Raw genomic sequence first — 22,161 nt, forward strand, 5'->3', positions numbered from 1 at the left:
CGTGAGCTACATATTGCTCTCTGACATCTTGGATGTTGCTCCCAGTGGCCTCAAAGCAGATGCTTATTTTTGAATTCCTGGCTTGAAGATAAGCTTTAGTTGCATAAAAACCATTTGTACTGCCAGATAGAGCCTCCTGGAGGCTGCCAGTCCACAGAGGGGCTAACTGATGTGGCACCCCCAGGAACTTTTTTTAATTCTTCTGTTGCTCTCCAACTTTTTTTTCCATTTGAATGTGGCTCACAGGCAAAAAAGGTGGGGACCTCTGTTCTAGATACAACATCCCTATACCTATTTGTCATTAATTATTTGTTCATAGAGCTCATAATAATAACCAATATCTTTACCCATAACGCATTCCTTTTCGGAAGTCCACTTTATTTGCAGCTGGTACTTCTCAGCTTGTAATCTTCTGCCAGATACAAAGGTAAATTCCATGCAACATGTGAGGTTAGGTAGGAGGCACACAAACTGCGCAAAGTCTTGAGATAACCTTACATTTTGTGAGATTCTACAGGCATAACCAGTGGATATAGGTAAACTAGGCTTACAGTGCTAGTGTAGATGGGCTCACCTAGACAAAAATACTTAATGGGTGGATGTCACTTTTCCACCTATCATTAGTTTCTTGGTGGTGGCCCCTCTGAAGTGGAGAACAAAGTTAAATACCCATTCCTACCTTAATTCTCTAAAGAAAGAATGTGAACATGACTGTAACTGTAACACATGAAAAACATGGAAACTATAAACGTAGACATGTGAATACTGAGCCATGTATGTATGTGTGCTATGCTCTCTATACCATGCTCTGTAAAAAAGGTAGAAGGGTTATCAAACAGCAGGTTTATGATAATAGCCATGGTCATACTCAAAATGCAGCAGGGAGTTTAGTAATTCATATCCTTTAGTTCTGGTTCATCAGTCATCATCCATATTGGGTCTTGGCAGTTAGGAAATGCTTCTCCTTTGATGAATTCCAGCCGAGGATCCATTCTGATGCATTTGCCAAATTGCCTCTGACTTGAGAGAATTGGCTCAGGACATTTCTCAGAAAGTAAAAAGAAAAAAACCCTGATGATTTTTCATCCTGAATAATGTGTTTTTGCTATACTTTATAGACAAGCTGTGGTCAGGCAGCATGATTTAGAGAAGATAACATGTTAGGGTTTCTTCTACCAGGTCAATAAGACCATTCTTCAGGATTAGATGACACATTAGAGAAGACAAGCAGCTGAATTAAGAATGCAGCCTGATTTGACTCATGTTAGAATAAATACATATCTACATCTGTCACAGTGTCTTACCTGCTAGCCATGTTGTGACCACTGGAAGAAAGGGCTAATTTATTATGTAGGTATCGTCTGACTAGATGAACTAGTACCTGAGCCCGTGCTGGAAGTGTCTGGAGGAAAAGTGTCATTGCTGAACTGTAACTAAGGGTTTATTCAATAGAAAAGGCACTTCCTTGGTACAAACATCACTGAGGCAATAGATCTGGCAATACAGTATCAGTCACGATTAAGTATTTACAAGCCCAGTAAGGTTGGATACAGGTGGGGATCCACAGTGCTTTAGGGTCATTTGCAGTGGAAGCCAAGTCCCTTTCCAGCTGTGATCCCTACACTAGGCTGTGTCTCCTGGGGGAACAGTGGAGCATGGGACTGGGCTTGCTTGTTTGCTTTAATTATGTTACCCCTCTGGGTTGTTCTATCACTTATTCTATTTTAGACTTTACATGCCACATCATCTCACAGAAGGCCACCGAGTTTTTCAATTGTTGGTCACTTTACTGTCTGCTAATTGCACTGGTTACTGTGCTGCCATGTAGTAATTATCTGTATTAATTACTAATCAGCCTTATATTGTGACATTTCTATTCTATGTGTACTGTATATTGTGAGTGGGTCCCTAAGCTCAGTAAGTGACAGCAGCACAGAGCATGTGCAGTGAATCAGCAGAAAAGGAGATGGGGAGCTACTGGGGCATCTTTGGAGACACAGATCTTTACTGCTAAAGGGCTGTGGTTGCCTGGGGCTGGTACAGAAGCCCAAAACATAATGTACAACATTTCTAGCTACTTCTTTAGTTTAAGTTTCCTTGTCCTTTAAGCCTAATGATAGAACAAGCCATTACTTCTTCTGCATACTCAGGACTGCTTGTCTGCTGGTAGTTGTCATTGCTGGTGCATGGGGGGTTCTGGGTGTGCTGACCACTGTTGGCCATGTTGTAACTACTCACAGAGGCAAGGAGGCACTTTGCACATTGCCCATATACCACTAAGCATAACATGACTCAAACCATGGGCTGTGACACCCAGAGCACGGGCTTTTGGGTGCATAGTAAAGGTCAGTACAAAGATTTGGTGTGAATGTTATTTTTATTCCAGTAAATACTCTAGAAAGCCCAGTTTGATGGTCAATAAGAGTTGTGGTGCCCTTTCAATTTCATTCTACTGGCAGGTAGTTTTTACTTTTTACCTAGTTATTTTTTGAATCAGTGTTATAAAATATATCTCTAAATATGTTATCAGGTATGAAGACTATGCCCAATTATTGGACGTCAAATCAAAACCAAAATACTCCAAATATTGATTTCCCTTACTTTAAAGGAGAACTAAAGATTAAGGAAAGAAGTAGGTAGAAATGTTGTACATTATGTTTTGTGCTTCTGTACCAGCCCAAGGCAACCACAGCCCTTTAGCAGTAAAGATCTGTGTCTCCAAAGATGCCCCAGTAGCTCCCCATCTTCTTTTCTGCTGATTCACTGCACATGCTCTGTGCTGCTGTCACTTACTGAGCTTAGGGACCCACTCACAATATACAGTACACATAGAATAGAAATGTCACAATATAAGGCTGATTAGTAATTAATACAGATAATTACTACATGGCAGCACAGAAACCAGTGCAATTAGCATCAGAATTTAATAATCAGCCCTGTAGCATCATCTTATATTACAGCCAGGGAAGCTCATTTTCTGCTGGATAATTAGTGACGAGCCCTAAGCTTAGCTTCTCAACAGCCAATCAGAGCCCACTGAGCATGTGAGTGTCACAGACACTTTCCAAGATGGTGACCCCCTGTGACAAGTTTGAAGTCCTGGATCATTGCTGCTATTGACAAGCTGAAACTTTAGCCTCATGCAATAAGTTCAGTATATAAAATATGGCATTTTAGCCATATTCATTTTTAGGGTTTAGTTCTCCTTTAACAGTTCATTATTTGGACAACTGCTAATGATGAGTTTTTTTGCTTGCTGAGTAACAGCAGTGCAGGTGAATGTTAAATGAAACATTGTATTTTGGGGAGTTGAGTCATAGCTCAGTGTTTTTCAGTTTGAATGAGAGGTGTTTATGAGTTGCTTTTAGCACAATCAGAGTTGCAGGGCAGCACGACCTCGAAGTCTTGGCTGGAATCAGAGCAGTTGCATCATTTCTTCATCGGGGCGGAGGGAGGAATGCAGATTGTGGCCAGATTGTGGGGGAAGTTATAACTGCAAAATATATCCTGGACTCTTGGCACAGGTACACCCTCGATATCATTCCAGTCCCAATGGTTTCTGATGGTAAATCGTTCCACGGTGGTTGAAGAAAAGTACATAAAGTTCAGCCTATGCACAACTTCTTCATCATGATGGTTCAGAGGAAGGATAATATAACTTAGACAGCACGGTAGCCGTCAGTGGGAGAATCACTCTTACCCCCAAAAGGCAGCTGTTTAATTCCACCAGATCAGATATAAATCAGTGGGGGTCATTTTTGATCCTGGATATTGATTTTGTTCTACAATAGTCAGCCTTTATCTGCTGTTTAAAAACCAACAACCCCAAATGGAAGGTTACAAAATAAATATTTGTGTTTTGTGAACGTGCATGGCTCAAATGCATTTGGGGCATTTCTTTTTTTTCTCTTCTATTACTTACCATTTAAGTGTTAATTAAAAATATAATTGTTTACAATTTCTTTTTTTTTTTTAAATGCTTATATTGTATATATAACTTAGGCAATCTACTGTATATAGAGTTTATATACTGTATATTCCATGCAGTAACAAAGGGTTTAATAGCTACATTTCCAAATTTATGGCAACAGTAACTGCCTATAAAGTCTGACATGTGATGTTTGTGCTGTTTTAACCTGATTTTGGGAACCTTGTATCCATATTCATTTCTGCGGAAGATTACGAGAGCAGCATTACATGTAACTGTTTCTATTTAATCTTTCTTCTTGTATCAGCTTTATTATGTGGCAGAGAGTGCTTGAAAAGCTAATCATGCTCAGGGACATTTATCTCTGCCTTTTGGAACTGGAATTGGGTCTCTAACTCAATGTTTAAGTTCAAGAACACGGGGCATATCCTTCTGGAATGTCCAACATGCGGCACCCAAGCTCTCATGCTGGGTGATGTATCTCAACTAGGGATGGGCGAATTTTTTCGCCTCGTTTTGCCAAAAAAATGACACCCATAGACTTTTATGGAGACGTGCGTCAAAAAAAAAAGACACGCGACAAAATAATTTCGCTGCGCGACAAATTTTTTTTGACGCCCATAGACTTTAATGGGCGTCTGCGACATTTTTTGGCGAAACGAAACGGGTCAAATTCGCCCATCCCTGATCTCAACAACAGTTTGAGGGTAGCAGGTTGGAGTTATATAGTAATGTAGTATTCTAGCTTGAAAAAAAGACATTTCCATCAAGTTCAAACCTGCCCAATAGCTAGTTGATCCAGAATAGGGGAACCCCCTCCATATCTCAAGTCTCTCAAATCTCTCAAATTTGGTTTGGACAGGGATTCTTTCCTGACTCCCAGAGACCAATTGGACCAGACTCTAGATCAACTTCTACTAAATGTGAATTTTAGGTGTTTTTATGTACAGGTATGGGATGCCTTATCCGGAAACCCATTATCCAGAAAGGTTTCAATTACGGAATGGCCGTCTCTCATAGACTCATATACACACACACACACACATATAGAAACTCATAGAAATTTTAACCAAATTCTCAATATTTTTAAAAAAGATTTCCTTTATAATAATAAAACAGTATCTTGTACTTGATCCCAACTAAGATATAATTAATCCTTATTGGAGAAAAAAAACAGTCTATTGGGTTTATTTAATGTTTACATGATTTTCTAGTAGACTTTAGGTATGAAGATCCAAATTATGGAAGATCCAAAACCCAGGTCCAGAGCATTCTGGATAACAGGTCCAATACCTATATCATTTATTTTCTCCCTTGTTAGAGGTTTATAACCTTCAATTAAAGCTGTCTAATATATTTACCAGTACAGACACTTCAGGGAGAAAATTCTACAAAGTCACATCTCTCTCTGTATTAAACATGAGAGAACTCTTCTAAGCACATTAGCAACGCAAATTGATTATTTGTTTTGTAGCTCAAGATATTGGCAGTTGTTAAACTGACACAATAATGAATTTAAAAAAACACCGCCACCTGCTGTTCATTCCAGCTGAGATTAAAAGTCTTGAGGTTGCTCTGCTTACAAAATCAAGCTAATGATCAGTTATTTGATGATTCCGTGGCCAGTTGTAGGCAGAGCAATATCACAATAAATAATTGGCCAGTCTGTGAAAATACATTTCTGCATTTTTCGATATTCGAAGTCGAAGGATTTTAATTCCTAGTCGAATATCGAGGGTTAATTAATAACCCTCGATATTCGACCCTTAGTGAATCAGCCCCTAAGTGTTAATTAAAAATATAATTTTTTACAATTTCTTTTTTTTTTTTTTTTTAATGCTTATATTGTATATATAACTTAGGCAATCTACTGTATATATAATATATATACTCTATATTCCATGCAGTAACAAAGGGTTTAATAGCTACATTTCCAAATTTATGGCAACAGTAACTGCCTTTAAAGTCTGACATGTGATGTTTGTGCTGTTTTAACCTGATTTTGGGAACCTTGTATCCATATTAATTTCTGCGGAAGATTACGAGATCAGCGTTACAAGTAACTGTTTCTATTTCATCTTTCTTCTTGTATCAGCTTTATTATGTGGCAGAGAGTGCTTGAAAAGCTAATCATGCTCAGGGACATTTATCTCTGCCTTTTGGAACTGGAATTGGGTCTCTAACTCAATGTTTAAGTTCAAGAACACGGGGCATATCCTTCTGGAATGTCCAACATGCGGCACCCAAGCTCTCATGCTGGGTGATGTATCTCAACTAGGGATGGGCGAATTTTTTCGCCTTGTTTCGCCGAAAAAATGACACCCATAGACTTGTATGGAGACGTGCGTCAAAAAAAAAAAGACACGCGACAAAATAATTTCGCTGCGCGACAAATTTTTTTTGATGCCCATAGACTTTAATGGGCGTCTGCTACATTTCGCCGGCGGCAAATTTTTAACGAAACGGGTCAAATTCGCCCATCCCTGATCTCAACAACAGTTTGAGGGTAGCAGGTTGGAGTTATATAGTAATGTAGTATTCTAGCTTGAAAAAAAGACATTTCCATCAAGTTCAAACCTGCCCAATAGCTAGTTGATCCAGAATAGGGGAAACCCCTCCATATCTCAAGTCTCTCAAATCTCTCAAATTTGGTTTGGACAGGGATTCTTTCCTGACTCCCAGAGACCAATTGGACCAGACTCTAGATCAACTTCTACTAAATGTGAATTTTAGGTGTTTTTATGTACAGGTATGGGATGCCTTATCCGGAAACCCGTTATCCAGAAAGGTTTCAATTACGGAATGGCCGTCTCTCATAGACTCATATACACACACACACACACATATATAGAAACTCATAGAGATTTTAACCAAATTCTCCATATTTTTAAAAAAGATTTCCTTTATAATAATAAAACAGTATCTTGTACTTGATCCCAACTAAGATATAATTAATCCTTATTGGAGAAAAAAACCAGTCTATTGGGTTTATTTAATGTTTACATGATTTTCTAGTAGACTTTAGGTATGAAGATCCAAATTATGGAAGATCCAAAACCCAGGTCCAGAGCATTCTGGATAACAGGTCCAATACCTATATCATTTATTTTCTCCCTTGTTAGAGGTTTATAACCTTCAATTAAAGCTGTCTAATATATTTACCAGTACAGACACTTCAGGGAGAAAATTCTACAAAGTCACATCTCTCTCTGTATTAAACATGAGAGAACTCTTCTAAGCACATTAGCAACGCAAATTGATTATTTGTTTTGTAGCTCAAGATATTGGCAGTTGTTAAACTGACACAATAATGAATTTAAAGAAACACCGCCACCTGCTGTTCATTCCAGCTGAGATTAAAAGTCTTGAGGTTGCTCTGCTTACAAAACCAAGCTAATGATCAGTTATTTGATGATTCCGTGGCCAGTTGTAGGCAGAGCAATATCACAATAAATACTTGGCCAGTCTGTGAAAATACATTTCTGATGTTGCTCTAAAAATCAGAAAAAGTGCCCTTGCTAAAGCTGAACTGAGCTTTAAGTTCCAGAGGATTTATTCCACCAGGACCAGTCTCTTGTGCACATTAATTTGCTTAAACATTTATGTAGCCTATCCTCTGTCACCAACTGACTTGTCCAAGCTAAGAAATTTGTGCCACTAGAAAAAGGATCCTGAAATTCTTTAAGTCCTATATCGCATTTCAAAAATAATAATTCAACATATTTGCTTTTTCAGCGTTCCCTGTAACCAGAATATTTCCATTTTTTGAATTGAGCCTCACTTTCAGACTGCAACCCATTACTAATGATACCCTTAAAACAACTTTTTTCAGATTAGTCTTTGAACATGAACCAATGACGTCCTCATTTTCTATTTTTCCTTTTTGTTTACTGCTTTACAACACGTGTAGTAATTCTCTACTAGTGTGCTCTAAAAGAAGTGCCTGTTCCTACTGATATATTTTATATATATATATATATATATATATATATATATATATATATATATATATATATATATATTATATATATATAAATATATACTGTATATAAAATAAATACATAGTTTTAAATGACAACAATTTCTGTTTGATGTTTTTAGCTGAAAATATAATGTCCCGTACACTGCAGTGCCCCATGTCAACTATAAATATGTAGACAATTATTATGATTTATCAACATCTGCCATCTTTTGAATTTCTTGCCAACAAGTATTCAGATATTTTGTTCAGTACTGGTGTAATCAAACAGTAACTTATTTCATTTCTCACTGTCAAGATATAATACATAATTAACTCCCAAGATCTGCCCAGTGGAGTATTGAGATGTACACAGAATTTTAATAGCACTTTATTTTGTGTTTCATTGTGAGATGGAGTCTTTAAAACATAGAAAAAAAGAATAATTATCTAGAAGTGATCCATTAATCAAAGCAAGAAAACATATTCATAATAATGAAAACCCAAAGAGCAACATCATAATAAGAAGTGACAAGTACCAGGTTTTATCTAATCTAAGGATTGCGCTAACAGTATACAAGTATGGGACCTGTTATCCAGAATGTTCGGGACCTGGGGTTTTCCAGATAACGGATCTTTCTGTAATTTGGATCTTTATACCTTAAATCTACTAGAAAAGCAGTTAAACATTAATTAAACCCAATACGTTGGTTCTGTTTACAATAAAGATTAATTACATCTTTGTTTGGATTAAGTACAAGGTACTGTTTTATTATTACACAGAAAAAGGAAATCATTTTAAATATTATTTGGATAAAGTGGAGTCTACGGGAGATGGCCATTCCGTAATTCGGAGCTTTCTGGATAACGGGTTTCCAGATAACGGATTCCATATCTGTAGTTTATTTTCTACATTGGTTTTTAACAATTAACCTGTGTCTTTTTATTAATGTTCCGTAAAACCCCAACCCTAAACATCATCAAATGGTTCCAAAACTGGGGATCCGTCACTTGATTTTATTATATACACTTTACCACCTGTGCAATTTGCCATGATATGTGTTGTCAGTGACAGTGGAAAATACTGCCTGATCCATTTTGATTTATAGGCAAAGGTTAAAAATGCATTAAGTACAAGTGGAGTCCAGGAAGTTTAATTACTAGAACAGAACCTTATCCGGTTTCAGCCACTAACTTGTCTGAGTTGAGCCATATGTGCCACATTTCTAACTCTTATTCAAGTACTGATTTGCTTTTTCAGAGTTCCTTGGAACCAGAATATTTACATTTCTCAAAATCGATTTCTTGTAATCAGAATATTTATATTATATTTTTAAACTGTGGATTAGTCTTGGCAAATGAAGCAATTAGTTCCCCATTTTCTATTTTCCCTTTTTATTACTGCTTTAACACACTTAGGGGCTGATTCACTAAGGGTCGAATATCGAGGGTTAATTAACCCTCGATATTCGACTGGGAATTAAAATCCTTCGACTTCGAATATCGAAGTCGAAGGATTTAGCGCAGATAGTACGATCGAAGGATTATTCCTTCGATCGAACGATTAAATCCTTCGAATCGTTCGATTCGAAGGATTTTAATCCAACGATCGAAGGAATATCCTTTGATCAAAAAAACTTAGGAAAGCCTATGGGGACCTTCCCCATAGGCTAACATTGAGTTCGGTAGGTTTTAGATGGCGAACTAGGGGGTCGAAGTTTTTTTTAAAGAGACAGTACTTCGATTATCGAATGGTCGAATAGTCGAACGATTTTTAGTTCGAATCCTTCGATTCGAAGTCAAAGTCGTAGTCGAAGGTCGAAGTAGTCCATTCGATGGTCGAAGTAGCCCAAAAAACACTTCGAAATTCGAAGTTTTTTTTACTTCGAATCCTTCACTCGAAGTTAGTGAATCGGCCCCTTAGTAGTATTTCTGTTACTAGGTTACTGCCTGCTCTGTATTCATTACCCATAAGAAAATTTGGTACAGTACCATTAGTTAGGTGCTTAATATATAGGATCAAGTGTGAAAGGGAGACTGGAAAGGGGAAATGTGAAGGGTCACTACATGCTCTGCTTTCATTTAATCTACAGAAAACTGGGCTACTAAAAAGTGCTGCATTCATAAAATTCATCAAATCATGAAAAAAATGTTTGGAACTGAATCTTGGATTTTATCTGCACTTCAATAGATGAATCTGGTGCATAGAGTCCCACCTTAATTCCCTGTTGAAATTAACCAGATGCATCAACATAAATATTAATCTTTCACCTGTATTAGATTCAATGACATTTCAAGGGGATTCAGAAATAAGAAATCTCAACCATAACCATCTTTTATATTTCTTTCCACTTTTAGGTCGCAAATTTAAAAAGTTTGGTCGCATTAAAACTGGGAGAGAAATCGATACAGTTGTTCTTCAGTCGCCACCCACTCTCTCGGTGGAATGTCAGCAGATTCTAATGAGGAGAATATCCAACCGTTCTGCTCAGGAAATCCAGTTGACCCCAGAGTTGCTCCAGATCTTGCAGAGTATCGAGCCTGAGGTTGTATACGCTGGTTATGATAATACGCAACCCGAGACCCCTAGTGCGTTGTTGAGTAGCCTCAATCAGCTTTGTGAACGACAACTCGTTTGTGTAGTAAAATGGTCCAAGTCCCTTCCTGGTAAGATATTGTTTCACCCAATAAGTAACCAATGCCTCCTTGTTGTACAATCATATTGAAACACCTCACACGTTCGTGGTGTTAGTAACTGATCTATATGTAGTAAAGATAATGCTTTTTCTTGTAGGGTTTAGAAACTTACACATTGATGACCAGATTACCCTTTTGCAATATTCTTGGATGAGCCTGATGGTATTTGCCTTGGGATGGAGGTCGTATCAACATGTCAGTGGTCAAATGCTGTATTTTGCACCAGATTTGATATTAAACGAGTAAGTACAACCCCTGTGTCCTATTACTATCCTTTCTGATCCTTGTATCTATGGCACATAAAATAGTATGTAACTGACTCTACAGCGCACCATGCATTTGTTCAACAATCATAGATCTAATGTTACATGCAGAACTTTCCATTTCCATCATAGCATAGTCCTAATGCTTAGTAATGGGCTTCTTTCCTAAAAAGCATCCAACCCATTATGAACTATTAGGGGCAGATTTATCAAAGGTCGAGGTGTATTTTCGAATGAAAGGAATTCGAATTCCGCACTATTTTTTGTGTACTTCGACTAGGGAATAGTCCAAATTCGATTCGAATTTGAAAAAAAATAGAAAATTCCAATATCCAAATTTATCATGTACTGTCTCTTTAAAAATTCAACTTCCACCATTTGCCATCTAAAACCTGTCGCATTGCTGTTTTAGCCTATGGGGGACCTCCGAGAACCTATTTGGAGTTAATTGGTGGACAAGGTTTTTTTTCGAATTTTATTCGTATGATTCGAATTCAGCCGTATACGGACCTATTCGATCAAAAACGGACCTATTCGACCAAAAAAAACTTCGACCAAAAATACTTTATCATGTACTGTCTCTTTAAAAATTTGACTTCGACCATTTGCCATCTAAAACCTGTCGAATTGCTGTTTTAGCCTATGGGGGACCTCCGAGAACCTATTTGAGTCAATTGGTGGACAAAGTTTTTTTTCTAATTTTATTCCTTCAATTCATATGATTCGAATTCAGCCGAATACGGACCTATTCGATCAAAAACGGACCTATTCGACCAAAAAAAACTTCGACTTAATTTTGGTTGGTCTTTTTGAATTCGAATTTCGAAGTTTTTTCAATTCGAAATGCGACCCTTAATATATATATGCCCCTTAGTAAGGGATCACATCCTCTAGTGGTTGACAACGTCACTTTTCGTACGATAAAGAAATCTCTCCTATGCTACTGATATAACCTTATCTTTATGGGGCATATATATTAGGGGTTGAATTTCAAATTGAAAAAACTTTGAAATTCTAAAAGACCAACGAAAATTAAGTCAAAGTTTTTTTTTTGGTCGAATAGGTCAGTTTTTGATCGAATAGGTCCGTATTCAGCTGAATTTGAATGGTACGAATCGAAGGAATAGCGCATTCGATCGAACTAGTTTCAGAGTTTTTCCCAGAAAAAACGTTGAATTTTCAAAGTTCACCAATTGACTCCAAATTCTAGGAGGTCCCCCATAGGCTATTTTTAAAGAGACAGTACATGCTAAATTTCGATATTAGAATTTTCAAATTTGAATCGAATTTAGACTGTTCCCTAGTCGAAGTACACAAAAAATAGCTCAAAATTTGAATTCTTTTCATTCGAAAGTTCACCTCGACCTTTGATAAATCGTCCCCTATGTGTCAGTGGGTGTCCTCGTCTTCCCCATTTTGTCCTTGTAAAGAGGTATTTGTTATGTCATTCATAATTGGAGGAAAGGTTCTCTCCGGAAGAATTCAGGGATGGCATTCCAAATCTAAGAAACCACACGCAAGACAAGGAAGAGATATAGTGAGGTTAGTGAGGTACAGAGGTTTGAGGAGGAATTTATAAGTTATTATGTATTGTTTTATGGAAAGCCACAGTAAGGACTTCAGCAGGGAGGGGGCTGTTCCATCTTGGATCAGAGGGGGAGAATTCTGGCAGCTAGTGATGAGCTAATCTGTCCCGTTTTGCTTTGGCGAAAAATTCACCCAGTCAATGGGCGTCAAAATTTCTTTATACGTGTAACAATTTATACACGCGCAACAAATTTTTTCTCACTCCAAATGCATTAAAGTCAATGGGCATTTTTTCTTTAGGCAACTTTTTTGTCTCAGCGACAATTTTGTCTTGGTGACTTTTTTTTACCCCATATGCATTAAAGTCAATGGGCGTCTAAAAAAATTTTTACAAATGTTTACACGTTTGACTTTTTTGTTGCGGCAAATTTTTCCGTCACCAAATGTTTTGCTGTTTTTCGCGAAAAAAATTGCAGGTAGCAAAGTATGGAATTTTGTCACAAAGCCATGCCTGATGAATAAATTTGCTCATCACTAAAGGCAGCAGAATTTAATACAGACTATAGTGGGGAGAGATGGGGGTTAGGGAGGCCAGTTAGTAGCAAGTTGCAGTAGTCTAGTCAGGATAGGATGAGAGCATGAATATCTTAGCTGTTGCTTGAGAAACAAAGGGACATATTTTGGCAATATTGCTTAAAGGAGAACTAAACCCTAAAAATAAATATGGCTAAAAATGCCATATTTTATACATTGAACTTATTGCACCAGCCTAAAGTTTCAGCTTGTCAATAGCAGCAATGATCCAGGACTTACAACTTGTCACAGGGGGTCACCATCTTGGAAAGTGTCTGTGACACTCACATGCTCAGTGGGCTCTGATTGGCTGTTGAGAAGCTAAGCTTAGGGCTCGTCACTAATTATCCAGCAGAGAATGAGCTTCCCCTGTAATATAAGCTGATGCTACAGGGCTGATTATTAAATTCTAATGCTAATTGCACTGGTTTCTGTGCTGCCATGTAGTAATTATCTGTATTAATTACTAATCAGCCTTATATTGTGACATTTCTATTCTATGTGTACTGTATATTGTGAGTGGATCCCTAAGCTCAGTAAGTGACAGCAGCACAGAGCATGTGCAGTGAATCAGCAGAAAAGAAGATGGGGAGCTACTGGGGCATCTTTGGAGACACAGATCTTTACTGCTAAAGAGCTGTGGTTGCCTTGGGCTGGTACAAAGCCCAAAGCATAATGTACAACATTTCTAGCTACTTATTTAGTTAGGCTTTAGTTCTCCTTTAAGAAGTGACGGGTATTGACAATGATGTTGACATGATTAGAGAAGAAGAGAGAGAAGTCCAAGATTCTCCCCAGACAAAGTGCCGAGTTGATCGAGGTAATGAGCATCCCATCAGATGAAGACAGTTTTGTTGTTGAAAATGTACATTTACAAATTAGATATCCGGATATGCTTAGATGTTTGGCCAGATCTTTTGAGATGGATTTCATGTCAAGTCAGAATTTAAAGAATTATGGATTCAGTGCATTCCCTATGTGTGTCCCTGTCTTAGTCAGAGATCCCTTCAAGCTCCCTTAAGGTGGCCATACATGGATAGATCCGTTCGTTTGGCGATGTCGCCAAACGAGCGGATCTCCCTCCGATATGCCCACCTTGAGGTCGGCAATATCGGATCCTAGCATTCGGTAAACGGGCGGTCGGATCGCGGGACCGCATCAACGAACAGATGCGGCCGCGATCCGACGGGATTTTCTGTCCCATCCGATTGAGATCTGGCCGACTTTCGGCCAGATCTCGATCGGGGATGCCAGTCGGGGCCCCCATACACGGGCCAATCAGCTGCCGACACAGTCTGTCAGCAGCTTTTATCGGCCTGTGTATGGCCACCTATAGTCAGAGCACCTTCTTCTTACTCCTTTATACAACGTCTATGAAATTGACCCGGGTAGTATGGTTTTCCATTGTATTCCCTTAGGCATTCATTTATTTCAGACACGGAATTGTTATAAGGAACGGTATTTAAAGCTTTAGAGAAACCTAAATGAATCCCTGTTGCAGCACAGTATCAGGTTTACAGCCAGTTCATAAATACTGGAGCAACTACGTGCCTCCTTACTGAATAATAATACCATATGAGGGCTTTTATGTGCAGTCAAATGCTGCTATTTTTACAACAGCCACAATTTTCAGGTCAACATGACCATGATTAAAAGAAACATATCACTGAAATACGAGTTGCCCTTGAACACAATTACTTCTTGTAACTTGTAACCCTGCGTGTGTAATAGTTTCCCACTTTCGCTGAAATGATGCTGTAGAACTGGGAAATATCTGCCTGTTAATGGGACGAGAAAATAAACAAAACCCATTAGGGCTCATTCATGCAAGCTGTGCAAAAGGGAATGTTTCAAATGGTTTGGACACACATTAATTTTTTTTTTCATGAAAATGACAGCATCATTGCATGTACTCACTACGCAGAATGTGGGTGGATTTTAATAGGAGCCCCCCTATAAGATATATTGGCTCTAACTGTCAATGATTATCTGACACCCAACTGCTGCATGAAGAGAGAATGAAGAGAAACAGATAATGAGAGGAATAGTGAACATAAACTTGATCATTTCAGAAAGAATGATGAATTTTTAATTGATTGTGTTTAGAAAGTTTCTTATTTCAGTATGATGAAGCTTATATTACATTTTCATTTTCGAAATAGTTCCCCTTTAAGGAATGTTCCATCCCAGTAGGGATACAGTAAATAGGGATACAGTGATCGGCCAAATACTGCACAGCTTATGAGCATTTTTTTTTCCCATTAACACAAAATTGACGAAGTCTCACCATAAATAAATATCATCTGTAGCTGTACAGCACTCTAAAGGCAAATGGTCTTAAAGGGCACCTATCACAGCCAAAATCAAACACATATTAACAATCTGACCAGTACAACTTAAACACGTTTAATCAAACTACATATATAGTTTTTTGAAAAAAACTGCAGGTTTTAAAAAATCCCTTACTTTATCAAATGGGTTCTTTCACTGAGGGAGGCCATACTGAGACTATAACAGACTATAATATGCAAATTTCAGGAGCATGCTCAGATTGTAACACTGCTTTGAGTATTCTACCCAGAATGCCTTGTTTTAGTAAACTCCTCCACTAGAAGTATCAGGAGATTACCAGCAGGGGACAAGATAGGGAAAAGTCATTATGCAAATGAAGGACACACAGTAACTTCCAGCAGGTGGCAGCACTACTGAACAGCAGCTAACACACAGGTTTGGCTGATTTGAAAATAGCTTAGAAGGGTTGATAAGCAACAAGGAATTTCAACTGAGCATGTGCAAGATTTCAGAGCTACAGTTGGCTGGGAAGATATAGGTAGGAGGAGCCAGTGAAATCCAAGATGGCTGCCTCAGCTAGAACTGCAGGGGAGATAGGGGAGATCTTGCAGAAGGAATAGTGAGCTGATCATTTACATTATACAAACAATTCTAACTGTTTGAAAAATCGGATTCCTTGAACTTTCACATAGTGTATTTACTTAGGAAATGATTTCAGTTATGATTGGTGCCCTTTAAAGGAAATACAAAGCCTAAAAACAAATTGGTGTGCCATTGCTCTTCTAGGCACCTTTGCAATTTTTTTTTCGAGTTTTCAAGATATGAGCGGCTTATAACCCGCAAATGAATTAATGAATTTAAAACAACAGCGCCACCTGCTGTTTATTTAATCTGACTGGTTTCAGCCAACGGAACATTCATTTTATGTGATAGCAACACTTATATAACGTAAATAAAGTAACAGCACTGCCTGAAGATGATTGTATCTGAAGTTGTATCTGAATTTCAGTTTGACGGTCCTGAGCTTGATGTCCTTGCTGCAGAGGCTGTTTAGGGGTTTCATGTGTTTTTGTTTGTGTCCTTTAGACAAAGAATGAAAGATTCGTCGTTCTATACCCTTTGCCTCTCCATGTGGCAGCTGCCGCAAGAGTTTATGAAGTTACAAGTTACCCACGAGGAGTTCCTGTGCATGAAGGCTTTGCTGCTGCTCAACACAAGTGAGTGAGATACGTCTGGGCATATTCACTAAAGGGCAAAAATGTGAAATTTGGTGTATTATCTCTAGAGATGAGCGAATCTGTCCCATTTTGCATTGCCTAAAAATCTGCAACTGTGAAAAAATTCATGAAACAACGAAAAATTTGCGAAAGCATTGAAATCAATAGGCATCAAATGTTTTTTAAGCGTGCGACAATTTTTCTGGCTCCAAATGCTTTAAAGTCAATGGGCATTTTATCTTATGGCGGCTTTTTTGTCCAAATGCTTTAAAGTCAATGGGCGTTTTATCCCATGGCGACTTTTTTGTCCAAATGCATTAAAGGAGAAGGAAACCCTTTCGGCGCAAAACCCCTCCCCCCCATTGGACCCCCTCCCTCCACCCCCCCCCCCGGTCTACCTCCCCCTCGGGCAAATGCCTCTAAGTTGCTACTTACCCCTCGGCGCAGGTCCTCTCCCGTGGAATTCGCAGTCGCCATCTTCTCCCTTACGGTTTCTGCAGCGGTTTGTGCAGCGCACATTTATTCGCCAGTGGTTGTATTGCCCATGTTTTTTCCTGAATGCTGAACTATTGCATTGCTGTGCCTGTCTTTCTTATGTTTGCGAATTCGCATTGCGCACAAATATTCGCAAATGGCTCACAAATGAGATGGGTGTTTGTGATTGTGCAAGTTCATTTTGCGGGAAAATAGCGTTGCCAGTAATTTAAATTCGCAATTTGTAAAAACTGTTTTGCAAATACTGTATTTTCTCTTTCTAAAACGCAGAGTATGTGCATACATATTTGCAATTTGCAATTAAAAATCGAAAAAACCCTTATGGACATTTGCCGTGCGAATAAAAATTTTCAATTCTGTTTGCCCATACTTTATAAATATAACGATGCGCAGGGCAAATAGGTTAACTGTGTGAATCATTCTGCGCTGCGTGAAGTTTATAAATGATATCCCTTGACTTCTTCTAGAACCAGTGTCGGACTGGCCCACCGGGATACCAGGAAAAGTCCCGGGGGGCCCAGGTATCAGTGGGCCCTAATGCTGCTAAACATTTGGCCTATTTCATGGCCTTTCCCTATTCTATGAGAACAAAGAGGCTAAATAGATGTAATAATAGATTATAGTATGTAAAGAAAACAAACTAGCAGAATAGAGGTTGATTGAGGAGATTAAGAATATTAGTACTGAGAGTGGGCCCCTGGTCTAAGGATTTTGGGTGGGCTCCTGGTGTCCCAGTCTGACACTGTCTAGAACAATTATAAGATTGACAGGAGGGCTCTAGGAAAGAGTTTCAATAGAAATAGAAATAATAGCAAAATACAGTGCATTATGATGTTCCTTTTAAGCATTAAGGAGCTACAAAAACTGACTGGGTATTTGACTCACAAAAGAGCAGCAGACGAAGGAGTAATAAGGACTGCGGCAGAGGTATCTACAACATAGAGAAATGGTGTAATTGGGGCACAACATGAGAACAAATAGGCCTTGTGTTATGTTTTGGTAGCAAAGTAAAGCACGCTTTCTAGCAGCAGAAATCTCCCCTTGGTCAGCAGCAATAATGTAATTTTCAAACATACGGATCCAAGCAGTAAAAGGTATGATAGGCTCACCAGGGTTTGGAAGAAAAGCTGCAGGCTGCTGCAGAGGTAGAAGAGACATCTCGTCGCCAATATGTTATGTTTTGGGTAGCAGAAGATGAGTAGAGTATAACAGTGTTTTATTAGCAGTTTCATGCAGCCATTACACAACAGTAACTTCTAACTCTATCACTCTTAAGCGAAAGTACTATGTATACACAGTATAATTCATGTGCACAGTGATACCTGCAGGCCATTTGTATAAACACCACACCTTGCAAGAAAATTGAAGCACAATTGTAGCTGTGAAATTCAGATGCAAAGCACTATCCTATGATCTGTGACAAATGGGATTCTTTTTTCTCCACTGCATATCGTAATTGATACAGTACAATAATGGGACTTGTTATACATAATGCTCGGGACCTGGGGTTTTCCAGATAAGGGGTCTTTCTGTAAAATTGATGTCCATACCTTGTCTGCTAAAAAAAAATAATTAAGCATTAATTAAAATAAAAAGTATTGTTTTGGCTCCAATATGAATGAATTATATCTTAGTTGGAATCAATTATAAGCCACTGTTTTATTATTACAAAGAAAAAGCAGGTTTTAAAATTGTAGTAATCTGATTAAAATGAAATTTATGGGAGATGGCCTTCCTGTAATTTTGAGCTTTCTGGATAACTGGTTTCCAAAGATTTGACACCTTTATAGACAAAATTTAAGGAAATTGACCATATTTCTTAACATAAATGTTCTTCTCCCCAAACTATAAATCATGTTTTTCTTCTAGTTCCTTTGGAAGGACTTAAAAGTCAGACACATTTTGATGAGATGAGGTCAAATTACATTCAAGAGCTGGCCAAGGCTATTGGCTTAAGACATAAAGGTGTGATTGCCAACTCCCAGCGTTTCTATCAACTAACCAAACTCATGGACTCCATGCATGAAGTAAGTCTAATCTCTCTTTCTTACAATCATTCCTGAAATTAGTAATGAGTTCTTCCCTTCTGTTTAACTTAGCATTGCTTTATATGTCAGTGTTAGAAATGGATGATACTATACAACACCATACTGTACTTCTCACCAGCTTTGATTAAAGACAGCAGTAAAGTTTAAAATGACTTATTTTTATTACAAAGGGACACATCATCATATAATGGCAGAGGTTGAAAAGTCAAGTCCAAACCTTTCCTCAAATTAGTTCCTTTATTAGGGGAACTCCGGGTTTCCAAACCAAAATTTGATAAAGAGGCCCACATAACACAGAAACCCCTAATATACCCATCACAGTTACCTGTTTCTTTAAAAAGTATGAATAAATGCCATTTTCTATGCTGAAATCCAGCTGTGTAACAGTTCTTCTCTTTCTGTATCATTTGAAATCCTGGCAGGGAAGAAGGGACTAAACACTGATGTTACAAATTGTAACAACTACTCCACAGCTTACAGACAGCATGCATGAACTACATAACCCACAATGCATTGCACTGTGATGTTCCTTTCCTTATTGAAATCACGTGTGCAGGGAATTGTGGGGTTTGGAGGATGCAGGCTGAGGACAGATGGCTGTGGATACAAAGTAACAGTAGTCAGCCAGCTCAGCAAAGTAGTCAGAGAGATCAGCAGGAGAGCAGGGGGCTAGGCTTAGGGAACTGTTCCAAACCATTAAAAATCATGAAAAGTCTGCATATTTTTCAATTGATGTATATTGCAAAGTTGCTTGAAATTATGTTTACTTTTCAAAAAGCTAAAGTCATGTTTTTGTGGAGTTCCTCTTTAAAGAAGAGACCAATATGGTACCCAATGACCAAGGACTAGCTAAATGTGAGTTATATCCCATGTATAGGTGCTCTAGGGACACAACCTAAATGAGAACCTTTGGCCACCAAGGTGTGAAAGGGATTTAAACACCAGGTGAGTGGAAGAGATGAAGGGAACCAGGTACATACACAAATGGTAGAGGTGTTTTCTGAAAGTTCTCTAAAGAGGTAGCCTGTAATTGTTGCTATTGAAAGTCAAGGGTGAACAGTGGACCCCAAGAGCCTCTCATGTATAACTATTGCAGAGAAATCCTTCGATCGATCTCTAAAAATCATTCGTATCGTTCAATTCGAACGATTTAATCATTTGATCTAACGATTTTTATTCGACCGCAGGATTGCCAAATTTTGTGAAATTTCGAATTCGAAGTTTTTTAATTCGAATGTTGAAATTCGAAGTTTTTTGTACTTCGAAATTCGACCCGTAGTAAATCTGCCCCTAAGTATTTTATTATATATTACTTTATATTTCACCATTACATGAAACACTACTTTAAGGGGGTTATTTATCAAAATCTAAAAAGTTCTCAATATTTTCTGAAAATTACTCTGACCAAATCCGCACTGACTTCCCCCCACACTATTTATGAATATACTTTTATGAGAATTTCTTGAGCCGGAAAAAACTTCGAAAAATCGTGAAAAAATCCAAATTGTACAAATTTTTTGAAATTGTCACCGAAAACTGCAACTTTTTTGGATTTGCCGCCCGAAAACTCCAAAATCTTTGTATGATTGAAAGAAACCCAGCACAGATCAGGATATCAATGGGATATCTGCCATTGACTTGAACTCGGCAGGTCTGAGTTGGAGTACTTTTTTATTCAATAATCCCTCAATAGTCTTGTCATGCCATGTTTTGTGTGTTTGTCATTAACATGCCTTTCATTTCTTTGAATCCACCAGCTGGTAAAGAAGCTTCACCTTTATTGTCTCAACACATTCCTGCAGTCTCGATCGCTTAGCGTGGAATTTCCTGAAATGATGTCGGAAGTGATTTCTGCCCAGTTACCCAAGATCCTAGCTGGGATGGTGAAGCCACTCGTGTTTCACAAAAAGTGAACATCATATTTCTTTCATCACCCTAAAATTATTTAATTAATATCTGTCTTGTGATAAAAATTTTCTAATGGCCATTTTTTTTGTTTTGGGCTGCAAACTGCATGTGAGAAGATGGATTTCCTATCGGCTATAATGGCTTTGGTTCCTCATTTTGATTAGCAGAAGAATTTCATTTTGTCCAAGGAATATGTGAGCCATAGACTGGTGCTCCATGAATGTGTGGGTTGCTATCATTCAAAATCTCTAAGCTAAATTATTAGGGTTCAAGCACACGGGCATATTCGGGAGATTTAGTCGCCTGGCAACTAATTGCCTCCTCTTCGGGGCCAATGCACTGGCAGTGCTTCGCTTTCTGAAGTTTCCTTGTGAGGGAACTTTGGGAGACTTCGGAAATTGAAGCGCCATGAGTGCATTGGCGCTGGCGTTTTCTCATTATAGCAGGCGGCAGGCAGTTCGGGGAGATTGTCGCCCCGAAGAAGAGGCGATAAGTCGACAGGCTACTAAATCTCCCCGAATCTGCCCGTGTGCTTGAACCCTTAGGGGGTTATTTATCAAGGTCGGAATTTATCTCAATATTTTCTGAAAAAAACTCTAGACCAAATCTGTACAGGTTTTTGGGGCTTGTTTATTAATACACTTTCCCGAACATTTTATTTGTGGGAAAAAATCGTGAAAAATCAAATTTTCACGTTTTTCAAGATTTTTTCAGATTTTTCACCCGAAAACTCAGAATTTTGCCCAAAAACTTCGGGGTATTGCCAAAAACCCAGCGCACATCACAAAATCATTGAGACTTCTCCCATTGACTTATATGCAACCTTGACTGGTCTGAGATGCCGGATTTTCTGATTCGGACTTTTCCATCCTCGGGTTATAAAAAAATTCCGAAAAATTCTTGATTTTTTAAAAGTCCAATTTTATACAACAGAAATCACAAATTTTTCGTGATTTTTGCATTCGGAGTTTAGTAAAGAACCCCCTTAGTGTTTGAGAAGTTGGAACTAATTTTTAGCTAGGCAACTTAACTAAGTAAAAAGGATATCACAGTCTACCAATATTTTTCAATTTTTGAATCTGTCTTTATCTCTTAGTAAATTTGTCTGTCAGCCATCAAATTTGGAATTTCTGGGGAAGGGGATTTATTTTACCTGGGAAAATTGTACATCATTTTTTTTCTAAAATATGTTTGTGCAATTCCAATTCTTCCTAACAAGATATAAGGGTCTAACTACAAAAAATGCTATTTTGCA

General features: G+C 38.2%; 1 protein-coding gene across 1 annotated transcript in view; it reads left to right on the plus strand.

The window, feature by feature from the left end:
- LOC108710000 (progesterone receptor) overlaps positions 1-21,628 on the plus strand; it is a 38,074-nt gene extending 16,446 nt beyond the window's left edge. The window contains exons 4-8 of the mRNA XM_018250341.2: positions 10,245-10,553; positions 10,681-10,825; positions 16,325-16,455; positions 18,820-18,977; positions 20,756-21,628. Coding sequence (XP_018105830.1) covers positions 10,245-10,553; positions 10,681-10,825; positions 16,325-16,455; positions 18,820-18,977; positions 20,756-20,911 — 899 coding nt within the window. The 3' untranslated portion in view covers positions 20,912-21,628. The remainder of the gene's footprint in view (positions 1-10,244; positions 10,554-10,680; positions 10,826-16,324; positions 16,456-18,819; positions 18,978-20,755) is intronic.
- The last annotated feature ends 533 nt before the right edge of the window (positions 21,629-22,161 follow it).

The sequence above is a fragment of the Xenopus laevis genome, chromosome 2S (assembly GCF_017654675.1).
Source record: "Xenopus laevis strain J_2021 chromosome 2S, Xenopus_laevis_v10.1, whole genome shotgun sequence".
Classification (NCBI taxonomy): Eukaryota; Metazoa; Chordata; class Amphibia; order Anura; family Pipidae; genus Xenopus; species Xenopus laevis.